Below are 12500 nucleotides of genomic sequence, written 5' to 3'. Positions count from 1 at the left end.
ACACAGATGGAGAGAGGAACACAGGGTACACACACACACACACACACACACACACACTACAGTACAGCCTCAACATATCTACATATGCATATATATGTGTATGTTGTATCCCGTGTATGTTGTAGCTGTGTGTGGTCAGCGACAGTCTGTGGTGAGCAGTCTGACCCAACCTCACTGGAGGATCATGGGTGGCTCTCTGGCGCCCCCTGGCAGCTGGCCATGGCTGGTGAGCCTGCGGCTGGGCGGGACTGTGATGTGTGGGGCGGTGCTGGTGGAGACCTCCTGGGTGCTAACTGCTGCGCACTGCTTCACTGGGTAAACTAGAGTTACAGTCCTCTAGAGGTTACACTACACTAGAGTTACAGTCCTCTAGAGAGTACACTACACTAGAGTTACAGTCCTCTAGAGATTACACCACACTAGAGTTACAGTCCTCTAGAGGAGTTACACTAGAATAGAGTTACAGTCCTCTAGAGGAGTTACACCACACTAGAGTAACAGTCCTCTAGAGGAGTTACACCACACTAGAGTAACAGTCCTCTAGAGGAGTTACACTACACTAGAGTTACAGTCCTCTAGAGGAGTTACACCACACTAGAGTAACAGTCCTCTAGAGGAGTTACACTACACTAGAGTAACAGTCCTCTAGAGATTACACTACACTAGAGTTACAGTCCTCTAGAGATTACACTACACTAGAGTAACAGTCCTCTAGAGATTACACTACACTAGAGTTACAGTCCTCTAGAGATTACACCACACTAGGGTAACAGTCCTCTAGAGGTTACACCACACTAGAGTAACAGTCCTCTAGAGGAGTTACACCAGAATAGAGTTACAGTCCTCTAGAGGAGTTACACCACACTAGAGTAACAGTCCTCTAGAGGAGTTACACCACACTAGAGTAACAGTCCTCTAGAGGAGTTACACTACACTAGAGTTACAGTCCTCTAGAGGAGTTACACCACACTAGAGTAACAGTCCTCTAGAGGAGTTACACTACACTAGAGTAACAGTCCTCTAGAGATTACACTACACTAGAGTTACAGTCCTCTAGAGATTACACTACACTAGAGTAACAGTCCTCTAGAGATTACACTACACTAGAGTTACAGTCCTCTAGAGATTACACCACACTAGAGTAACAGTCCTCTAGAGGTTACACCACACTAGAGTAACAGTCCTCTAGAGATTACACTACACTAGAGTTACAGTCCTCTAGAGGAGTTACACTAGAATAGAGTTACAGTCCTCTAGAGGAGTTACACCACACTAGAGTAACAGTCTTCTAGAGGAGTTACACTACACTAGAGTTACAGTCCTCTAGAGGAGTTACACTACAGTACAGTACACTAGAGTTTGCTTCCTGCTAATTCTCTCGGATTCTCTATGCCTGTCTTTGGCTTTGTTCAGAAGTCATAGTGAGAGTTACTGGACGGCTGTGGTTGGGGACTTCGACATCACTAAGATTGACCCTGATGAGCAGGTCATGACAGTCAATCGCATCATTACACACCCCAAGGTAAATGCTTACACATATATTACTCCACGAGAACACACACACACACACGTATCAGCACACATGAACACATACATCTGTGTCACTTCAAGGCAAAAAGTAACTTAAAGACCTAAACATGCTGTTACTTTTAAACGTCTGATTTGAAAATGTCTCGTGTGCCCTTCTGCAGTTCGACCCGAAGACGTTGAATAACGACATCGCCCTGGTGGAGCTGAGCTCTCCTGCAGTCTTATCAGAGCGGGTCACACCCATCTGCTTGACCCATGACCTCGAGCCGGAGGTGGGCGTGGCCTGCCTGGTGGCGGGGTGGGGCTCCCTGTACCAAGGTGAGAGGATGACCTGTTTGGTTAACCCCTTATGCCCTGGTTTCTTCATGAGTCGTGCTGGTTATTTGTGTGTGTGTGTGTGTGTGTGTGTGTGTGTGTGTAGATGGTCCAACATCTGCCGTGGTGATGGAGGCACAGGTTCCTCTCCTCTCCCAGGATACGTGTAGAAGTGCTCTGGGTAAGGAGCTTCTCACCGCCACCATGTTCTGTGCCGGCTACCTGTCTGGAGGCACTGACTCCTGTCAGGTATAAAACACACACACACACACACACACACACACACACACACACACACACACACACACACACACACACCAGTGTCATACACTATTCCTTCTCCTGATAAGACTTGTGAGAGGCGCATTATTGCTTTGTATGAATCAGTGAAATATCAGTTATTTGTAGTGTACGTGGTGTGTGTATGAACACAGGTTTTGGTCTCTGTTCTCTCCCTGTTGTCCTGTGCAGGGTGACTCTGGCGGGCCGCTGATCTTTCAGGACCGTGTGTCAGGACACTTCCATCTGTACGGGATCACATCGTGGGGCGACGGCTGTGGGGTGAAGAACAAACCGGGCGTGTACACCCGCGTCACGGCCTTCAGGGACTGGATACTCGCCGAAATCCACAGTGAGTTACACATACACACAACCACATGTTTCATGACAAACTAGAGAAAATATCTCACACACACACACACACACACACACACACACACACACACACACTCACACACACACACACACACACACACACACACACACACACACACACACACACACACACACACACACACACACTGGAAATCCTCCCCACTGCCCTCCTGTCATGTTATATCATCACAGATGCTAGCATGCACAATGTCCATGTCCAATCCCAGAATCCTCTGGGAGCAGGGAGCCGACATGTGCAGAGCTCCTGAAGACGTCTGCTGTGTTGGAGGATCAGTGGGGGTCAGAGGTCACCTCACTCTGCCGTTTCTACATTCTCAGCTGCTCTCCAACCTTTGACTCCGCCGCCTGTCAGCGCCTGGCCCAGAGCAAGTGTCAGGATCGCCTTAAAAAGTGCCGTAAGTCTGTTTCCTCCTACCGTAGGTAACAACACACATCTCAGACACACACACTCACACACACTCTCTTACCGTAGGTAACAACACAGATCGGTGTAGCAGTTGAACAATTAAAGACATCAGTCTAGCGATAAGCCAATCTCAGCCAACCCTCCCTCTCTCTCATACACACTCACACACTCTCTCTCTCTCATACACACTCACACACACTCACACTCATACACACTCACACTCTCTCTCTCTCTCATACACTCTCACACACACTCACATACTCTCTCTCTCATACACACTCACACTCTCTCTCTCTCTCATACACTCTCACACACACTCACATACTCTCTCTCTCATACACACTCACACACTCTCTCATACACACTCACACACACACACTATCTCTCATACATACTCACACACACTCTCCCTCTCTCTCACACACTCACTCACACACTCTCTGTCTCTCTGTTCTCTCTCTAGAGCTACGTTCCATCCTCCAGACTCTGTTGGAGCTGTTGCAGAGGGCAGATGGTTACCTCAGAGATCAGCTGGACCTCACCTTCACTCAGAGTCTTCCTCAGATGGTGGAACACGTCTACAGTTCTGGAGTCAGCACACGCACACGCAGACACACCCCGGAAGCAGGTATAACGTGTCTCTTCATGTGTCTCTTCTGATTTCAATCAACAAGCCATGAGGGAGACATGGCACCCACTTTTAAAATTGGTATTTCATACAAAATTAGTGTTAATACAAAATTTGAACTTAATAGAAAATTGAATAGTATTGAAATCTGTGAAATGTAATTTTCTCTGAGAGGTTTGCATGTAGGTTAATGTTTTATTAATTTTTCTGCTTAGAGTGTTATTATTATATCAGTTATTTCTTTAGATGGCTTCTGTAGCAGTTTTTGTTTTAGATGGTTATTATCACAGTGATTGTTTTAAAAGAACAGGTCACTCCTCCTCTACACCTGCGGTCTCTGCCTGGATCCCGCCATCTGTATTTGAGCAGGTGGGCCCTCTAGTGGATGACTGGGAGAACTACCTCAACAGCATTGCTGACGGTCTGGACCAACATGGCACTCCTGGGGAGCCGACGCAGAGCTCTAACGAGGAGCGTCTCTTCCAGCCGGTAAACTCACCTCACGGTTTTAACGCTTCAATATGACACATCATTTCATGCTTATTGTCTGGATCATAATCTAGACAATTCTAGAATTTCTAGAAGTTCTAGAACTGCATTGTTGTCTGCTGTGATGTCATCAGTAGACGTCTGGGTCACATTCCAGACCATTGTGACTCACTTAAATGCTGCTTGCCAATTAAGTTCAGTATTTCATTATTCAGTATTATCCAACCCTGATGACATATACAGCCCATGTTTATTCATTGATACAGAGTACATAGAGAGTGTGTTGCGTACACACAAGCTGAGGTACGAATAGGGCTGGGAAAGATAATATTCTTTATCATATAAAGAGATATGATATATGATAGGCAGTAATGAGAGGCAGAGATCAGGGTTCAGCAACAGAGAAAGCTGCCCTAGGCAGAGGTACCAGAGGGCAAGACCGAGGCAGAAAAGGCAAAAATGAATCAAATACAAAACCAGAAAGACAATCAGGACGTTTCACTGGGAAAATGCTCGTAAAAAGGTGTCAATACATCATGGAGTGGGCAGGAATTAATACAGGCATAATCAGTGTAGATGGGATACAGCTGATGAGAGGCCTGTCAGGGCTGTCTTGGACGTCACAACCAGGAAGAGTCCACGAGCCAGTTCCAGCAGTGGTCTGTCACACCTGACGTCATCCCTACTTAAGGGATTTGTGACAGATCACTGCTGATTCGTTTTGGTCTGATGCCTCAGGTTACGCAGCCCTTTCTCTTGCTGCTCCCTGCTTGTGGTCATTGGGGTTTCATCACCATTTCTTTCATGTTTGTTGTTTTGTCTCCTGCTATTCTCCGAGTACTTCCCTCCTGCGCCTCTCTGGCCTTCCTCAAGTTTCCCCCCTACTCTTTTCTTCCTAACAGTTTATGTTTTAGTTTGGGACGGGTGTTTATTTTGTTGCGGATACACTTTATTTCAGTGACATCACGCGGTGCTTAATGTTTCAGTGAGCCACCGCGTTACAGAATCCCTCAGTATTCTGGTGATAGCGACCTCTGGTGGCGGGCTGGGGGAGCGACATTAAGCCTGACAGTGGTTGTGAACTGACCCAGTTGTGGTGTTTCCAGGATGAGGAGTCTACTCTTCATCAGCTCCAGAGCGCCCTGCAAACCAGCGTGTATCTTCTCCGCTCCAGGATGGCCTGTGGCCACGCTCCTGACCTCCTGGAGGTGACCAGACCAGTCTTGCAGATGGAATTTTCTGGAAGTTTTCCTGGCAGAACGGAAGAGCCCGTGGTGGACGTGGGCACCGGGGACGAAGCCCTGTCGCTCTGTAACTGGAACGCTCTGCTGCTACAGGCACTTACAAAGGGAGACGCAGGACACACAGAAGACAAAGGACAAGACACTACCAGTGTGCTGCCCACGGCTGATCCTGGACGCAGCCTGTCTTCTGAGACTCTGGAACCCAGAACAATGGAGATTTCTGGACAAATTCAGGAGTTTAGGACCCAGGGGGGCTCTCTGCTGGAAGGAATCCACTCATGGACAACTTCTGATTTGAAACTGGACTCGAGATTGACAGTGACAAGATCCACCCCTACTCAGCATCCCACGTCTGGTTGGCTGTCCTCTAGCAGGAGGAAGAAAGGTGATTTAATCACTCACTATAGTGATTTCCATTACTTCAGTAGTGCAGTACAGTAATACAGTAAAACTCTTTTGTTTGCTTGTTTTCTCAGAGCTTCCGAGACGACGACGTTGTAGACAGCTGTCCTGGAGGAACCCACCAGCTCGCGGAGAAGGTGCCGCTCACCACTCACTTTCTACAGCCCTCTAGTGGCCACAACAGCTGCCTTCACAAACTCTGGACCAGAACATCACAAAGCATGGGGACACGGAGGAGTAGCTCACCTACACATGCCACAGCTGGGTGTTCGCAGATATTGAACTGTAAACGGGTGTAAGGGTGCTGTAGTTGCACTTTGTAAAAGTTATTAAGGAAAACTACAACTCCCATCATAATGTGCACTAAGACAGTGTGTATGCACTGTGTGTGTGTGTGTGTGTGTGTGTGTGTGTGTGTGTGTGTGTGTGTGTGTGTGTGTGTGTGTGTGTGTGTATGTATGTATGTACTAAGAGGGCTTATATATACACTAAGATGGTGTGTGTATGCACTAAGAGATTGTGTGTGTGTGTGTGTGTGTGTGTGTGTTCCGCAGTGTGCCCTGGGCTTGCAGTGTCAGCCCAGCAGGTTGTTGTTACCAAGGAGATGTACAGCTGGATCTTGGACATCGCCCCAGGCAACCGCAGCATGACCTTCCAGGAAGTGAGTGAACGCGTGTGATTGGCTGACAAGTTTGGGCTAAATTCCCAGAATTCAGAAATCCTTCATTTTTTTACATTATTATTATTGCATAACTTAATGTTCTGATTCAGAATCCGTATTTTGGATTGAAACGATAAATAATGTGCATGGTCCCAGATTTGTACAATTGATGATGATGATGATGATGATAATACTTTATTGTCAGATCAGATCTGAAATTTGTACAAACAGTAGCTCCATTAACACATTAGCATCACAACACATAGGACAAACATTGTACAGTACGTACACCATTTACTCATATTTTAACACCTTTTAGAGTTATAGATTAAGTTCTTTGTTTAAATTAAGGATTGACTGATGTACAAAAGAATTCTTCAGTCTAACCTTATTGAACCTTGGAACACTATAACGCCGCCCCGATAGGAGAAGTACATATTCACTCTTCAAAACATGATTAGTACCAAAAATTATGTTTTTAGCCAGCCGCATTGTGTTGGTATGATAAGTGGTCTCATATAGTCTTTCTAGAGGCTGACCCACAATTTTTATCTTATCTTAATCAAATATTTCAATCCTGACTTTACAGATATGGACAAGCAATTATACCACACAGCATTGCAATACTGCAGAACACTCAAAATAACAGCAGTATAGAACAACAGGAGTATCTGCAGAGTAACTCCAAAAGATCATCACACCAAGATATTTATAGGACTCCACCTGTTTGATTACCTCATTTTTGATAACAGTGGAGGTAACAGATATTGGTTTCTGGATTAATACAATTTCCTTTGTTTTCTTTGTGTTTATTTCCAGAGCATTATACATTATATATTAATGCATATATTATACAATTATATTATACAATAATATACAATTCTCTTGATTTTAAACCCAACACATTGCAATGGTTTAAAAACACACTGTGATGTTTAGAAAACACACTGAAATGTGTGATGTGTTGTGCGTGTAGGGGTGTGTTGTGCGCATAAGGGTGTGTTGTGCGTGTAGGGGTGAGTTATGTTAGCGTGTAGTGAGGTGGGTGTAGTGGTGTGATATGATAACCATGTAGGTGTGTTTCAAGTGTGTCTAGTGATGTGTTGCGGTAATCAAATGGTTGTTTGTGTGTGCTGTTGTTGTGCTGACTCTAGCTGTGATTTGTGTGTGTGTGTGTGTGTGTGTGTGTGTGTGTGTGTGTGTGTGTGTGTGTGTGTGTGTGTGTGTACAGGTGCTCGTTGACCTTACCACAAAAAATGAGCATGGCCTGTACGAGGCACGAGTCAAAGTCATTGTGGGAGGACGACCCTTGACCTTCAACTGCCACGTGGGCTTGGCCAGTGAGTGGTTTTACCGGAGCATGCCACGTGTCCTGGCTCTCGCTCTCCGTGCGCTTCAGACATAAAACACACACACTCACAGCCACGAGGAGTCTGGACGCAGTTTCATGTCACTGAGGAACGTGGTGAGCTGTAGCCACCGTGTACAGCAGAAGATTCCTGACAGCCCTGACGTCTCCACACCACATCAGATCTACAAACATTCCTGACGTCTCCACACCACATCAGATCTACAAACACTCCTGACGTCTCCACACCACATCAGATCTACAAACACTCCTGACAGCCCTGACGTCTCCACACCACATCAGATCTACAAACACTCCTGACGTCTCCACACCACATCAGATCTACAAACACTCCTGACAGCCCTGACGTCTCCACACCACATCAGATCTACAAACACTCCTGACAGCCCTGACGTCTCCACACCACATCAGATCTACAAACACTCCTGACGTCTCCACACCACATCAGATCTACAAACACTCCTGACGTCTCCACACCACATCAGATCTACAAACACTCCTGACAGCCCTGACGTCTCCACACCACATCAGATCTACAAACACTCCTGACAGCCCTGACGTCTCCACACCACATCAGATCTACAAACACTCCTGACATCTCCACACCACATCAGATCTACAAACACTCCTGACGTCTCCACACCACATCAGATCTACAAACGCTCCTGACGTCTCCACACCACATCAGATCTACAAACACTCCTGACGTCTCCACACCACATCAGATCTACAAACGCTCCTGACAGCCCTGACGTCTCCACACCACATCAGATCTACAAACACTCCTGACGTCTCCACACCACATCAGATCTACAAACGCTGGGAACAAGGATTTGTTCATTGTGTCATTTGTAATAATTGAACTCAGTTTCAGATTTGTGGTAAATGTTTGAATGAACCTGACTCATAACTCATTTGAGAAGTTATAAAGTTTTAGATTTGAGGTCCTGCCAATGAGTAACTATGGAAACGGCCATTTCCTGGATATGCTGAGAGCGAGCGGATGGAACAGAGGCCCTGGAGTCATGTGACCTCCCAGCCTGCTTGTGTGGGACGTGGAGTCATGTGACCTCCCAGCCTGCTTGTGTGGGTCGTGGAGTCATGTGACCTCCCAGCCTGCTTGTGTGGGTCGTGGAGTCATGTGACCTCCCAGCCTGCTTGTGTGGGTCGTGGAGTCATGTGACCTCCCAGCCTGCTTGTGTGGGCCCTGGAGTCATGTGACCTCCCAGCCTGCTTGTGTGGATCGTGGAGTCATGTGACCTCCCAGCCTGCTTGTGTGGGTCGTGGAGTCATGTGACCTCCCAGCCTGCTTGTGTGGGCCCTGGAGTCATGTGACCTCCCAGCTTGCTTGTGTGGATCGTGGAGTCATGTGACCTCCCAGCCTGCTTGTGTGGGTCGTGGAGTCATGTGACCTCCCAGCCTGCTTGTGTGGATCGTGGAGTCATGTGACCTCCCAGCCTGCTTGTGTGGGCCCTGGAGTCATGTGACCTCCCAGCCTGCTTGTGTGGGCCCTGGAGTCATGTGACCTCCCAGCCTGCTTGTGTGGGTCGTGGAGTCATGTGACCTCCCAGCCTGCTTGTGTGGGCCCTGGAGTCATGTGACCTCCCAGCCTGCTTGTGTGGGCCCTGGAGTCATGTGACCTCTCAGCCTGCTTGTGTGGGTCGTGGAGTCATGTGACCTCCCAGCCTGCTTGTGTGGGTCGTGGAGTCATGTGACCTCCCAGCCTGCTTGTGTGGGTCGTGTCAGCTGTTCACGTCCAGACAGGTGTCCCCCCCCCCCGTATATCATGACCTGTGTTGCTTTTCCTTCATTCATATTTATTTGTATAGAGAAGACAACTTTGTATTTTTATTTTAAAAAAGAATAAAAAGAATAGCTATGCAAATACAAAATATCTGACTCAGTGCTGGTCACATTTACCCAAAAAAAAAAAACTGATTACATTTACTGTAAGGTCATGTAACAATAACACATTTACACATTTAGATTCACATTTGCTGACACGTCATTGTACAATTTACTATGGCAACATTATAATTATATTTAAATGATGTAATAATTACCTTTACTATGATGTAATAATTGCCTTTACTATGATGTCACCGTATTAATACATTTATAAGGAACTGTTTCCTTGGTGACGGCATTCATCTGTGCTTGTTAAGCCCTGCCTGTGATGAGCAGCATATAGAATACAGAGCAGTTGTGATGAACTTTTTTGTGTCTTATTGCTTTGGTACAAAATGCTGGAAGGTGTGTAGTGTTGTGGAGGCAGCTGTTAGCTCAACAGACGCTTCTGGGGAATTCTGAGAATGTAGAGATGTGCCATCAGTGTAGGAATGTGGTATTTAAAGAGCGCCCTGGGTCTCCTGAGGGGCGGGCGGTGAGGTGGCTGGGGGCGGAGCCTGCCTGGTGGTCACATGGTTCACAGGACGTTTTCTCACTTTTCATTCACTTGTTCTCTATTAGTTTTCCAAGACCTACAAGACTGAACTCACTTCATGACACAGTCAGTGAGAGGAATTCATTAGTGTTTAGAGTGAACACATTGGTGTACTACACCTACACCTGCTCTTACAGGCAAGTGTTCACCACTCCCAGTGAGAGGTGGGTGTGTCCTGCACTGCCCAGTGAGAGGTGGGTGTGTCCTGCACTGCCCAGTGAGAGGTGGGTGTGTCCTACACTGCCCAGTGAGAGGTGGGTGTGTCCTACACTGCCCAGTGAGAGGTGGGTGTGTCCTGCACTGCCCAGTGAGAGGTGGGTGTGTCCTACACTGCCCAGTGAGAGGTGGGTGTGTCCTACACTGCCCAGTGAGAGGTGGGTGTGTTTTGCACTGCCCAGTGAGAAGTGAGTGTGTCCTGCACTGCCCAGTGAGAGGTGGGTGTGTCCTACACTGCCCAGTGAGAGGTGGGTGTGTCCTACACTGCCCAGTGAGAGGTGGGTGTGTCCTACACTGCCCAGTGAGAGGTGGGTGTGTCCTGCACTGCCCAGTGAGAAGTGGGTGTGTCCTACACTGCCCAGTGAGAGGTGGGTGTGTCTTACACTGCCCAGTGAGAGGTGGGTGTGTCCTACACTGCCCCTACAACCTACGTCGTCTTCGGTGTACCTGACTCTGAATCTGACTCAAGTCCTTCATGAGACAAGTGTGTTAGAGCAGGAAACGTGTGTACAGGAAAAGCCATATAGTAGTTAAACCATATAGTAGTTAAACCATATAGTGGTTAAGCCATATAGTAGTTAAGCCATATAGTAGTTAAACCATATAGTGGTTAAGCCATATAGTAGTTAAGCCATATAGTAGTTAAACCATATAGTAGTTAAACCATATAGTGGTTAAGCCATATAGTAGTTAAGCCATATAGTAGTTAAACCATATAGTAGTTAAACCATACAGTTGTTAAACCATACATTTGTTACGCCATATAGTAGTTAAACCATATAGTAGTTAAGCCATATAGTAGTTAAACCATATAGTGGTTAAACCATATATTAGTTAAACCATATAGTAGTTAAACCATATAGTAGTTACGCCATATAGTAGTTAAACCATATAGTAGTTAAATCATATAGTAGTTAAACCATATAGTGGTTAAACCATATAGTAGTTAAACCATACAGTTGTTAAACCATACATTTGTTACGCCATATAGTAGTTAAACCATATAGTAGTTAAGCCATATAGTAGTTAAACCATATAGTAGTTAAACCATATAGTAGTTAAACCATATAGTAGTTAAGCCATATAGTAGTTAAACCATATAGTAGTTAAACCATATAGTAGTTACGCCATATAGTAGTTAAACCATATAGTAGTTAAACCATATAGTGGTTAAGAAGACAAAGTTATTAAGGATGTTAGTAAGTGAGGAGGAGAGGGAGAGGAGGAAAGGGAGAGGGGGGTGGAGGAGAGGGAGAGGAGGAGAGGGGGTGGAGGACAGCTGCCTTCACTCGTCCTTCCACACCTCCACTTTCATCACTCCATCTGAGGCCAGAACTGCTGGAATAACAGGGAGGGAGGGAATGAGAGAGGGGGAGAGAGAGAGAGGGAGGGAATGAGAGAGGGGGAGAGAGAGAGAGGGAGGGAATGAGAGAGGGAGAGAGAGAGAGAGAGGGAATGAGAGAGGGGGAGAGAGAGAGAGGGAGGGAATAGTGAGAAGGAGAGTGGGAACAAGTTTCTAAAAACACAGGAGCTTCCCGTTTGCTAGAGTGACTGTTGCTGACCGTAGCTTTACCCTGACCTGACGTGGCCTTTCTCTATGTGTGTGTGTGTGTGTGTGTGTGTGTGTGTGTGTGTGTGTGTGTGTGTGTGTGTGTGTAAGAGAGAGAGAGAGAAAGAGAGAGAGAGGTGAGACAGCTGACAATGTGGATACTGTCAACTGTTAGGCGTTCTGAAAATAACACCATGGACATAGGACAAAACGCAAAACGAGACAAAATCCCACAAACACTATATCCCTCACACACACACACACACACACACTAGCCCTCCACTACAATACCATCTCAGTCTAGTGTTGTCACTGTTCTAACACACAACACTCACTGACTCCAGCACACACACACAAGGGTGAGGGGAGATCGGAGTGTGTGTGTGTGTGTGTGTGTGTGTGTGTGAGTGTGTGAGTGTGACCACTGAGGTAACGTCATGGCTGATCTTCCTCTACCAGCTCTGTGGATCCTGCTCTGGGTTTTTCCTTCAGGTAAGAACATTTTCATCTGTCCTCTCACTCCTTCATCTCTCCACTCACTCCTTCATCTGTCCTCTCACTCCTTCATCTGTC

The 12500-nt window shown here is 46.5% G+C and overlaps 2 protein-coding genes across 4 annotated transcripts in view; both read left to right on the top strand.

Moving 5' to 3' along the window:
* The window catches only part of prss56 (serine protease 56), a 15505-nt gene extending 4352 nt beyond the window's left edge, over positions 1–11153 (top strand). Inside the window, exons 3-16 of one of the 2 annotated variants that reach the window (XR_013122411.1) lie at positions 1–25; positions 126–315; positions 1414–1522; positions 1692–1848; positions 1952–2094; positions 2317–2476; positions 2727–2915; positions 3390–3554; positions 3865–4043; positions 5150–5672; positions 5764–5826; positions 6244–6350; positions 6940–7107; positions 7582–7698. The exon at positions 1–25 is cut by the window's left edge and continues 260 nt beyond it. Coding sequence is in view for 1 of the 2 variants with exons in the window: in XM_076981913.1 (XP_076838028.1) it covers positions 1–25; positions 126–315; positions 1414–1522; positions 1692–1848; positions 1952–2094; positions 2317–2476; positions 2727–2915; positions 3390–3554; positions 3865–4043; positions 5150–5672; positions 5764–5826; positions 6244–6350; positions 7582–7755 (2184 nt within the window). In the remaining variant the exon portion in view is untranslated. Of the gene's footprint in view, positions 26–125; positions 316–1413; positions 1523–1691; positions 1849–1951; positions 2095–2316; positions 2477–2726; positions 2916–3389; positions 3555–3864; positions 4044–5149; positions 5673–5763; positions 5827–6243; positions 6351–6939; positions 7108–7581 lie in introns of both variants that reach the window. The other variant, XM_076981913.1, reaches the window with a different exon arrangement.
* Positions 11154–11868: 715 nt separating this feature from the next.
* The window catches only part of chrng (cholinergic receptor, nicotinic, gamma), a 9044-nt gene continuing 8412 nt past the window's right edge, over positions 11869–12500 (top strand). For both annotated transcript variants that reach the window (XM_076981992.1, XM_076981991.1), the window contains exon 1: positions 11869–12419. In XM_076981992.1, the coding sequence (XP_076838107.1) occupies positions 12365–12419 (55 nt within the window). In that variant the 5' untranslated portion in view covers positions 11869–12364. The remainder of the gene's footprint in view (positions 12420–12500) is intronic.

This window comes from Brachyhypopomus gauderio, chromosome 19 (genome assembly GCF_052324685.1).
Source record: "Brachyhypopomus gauderio isolate BG-103 chromosome 19, BGAUD_0.2, whole genome shotgun sequence".
NCBI classification, from domain to species: Eukaryota; Metazoa; Chordata; class Actinopteri; order Gymnotiformes; family Hypopomidae; genus Brachyhypopomus; species Brachyhypopomus gauderio.
This window is presented reverse-complemented; position numbering and strand designations above follow the sequence as displayed.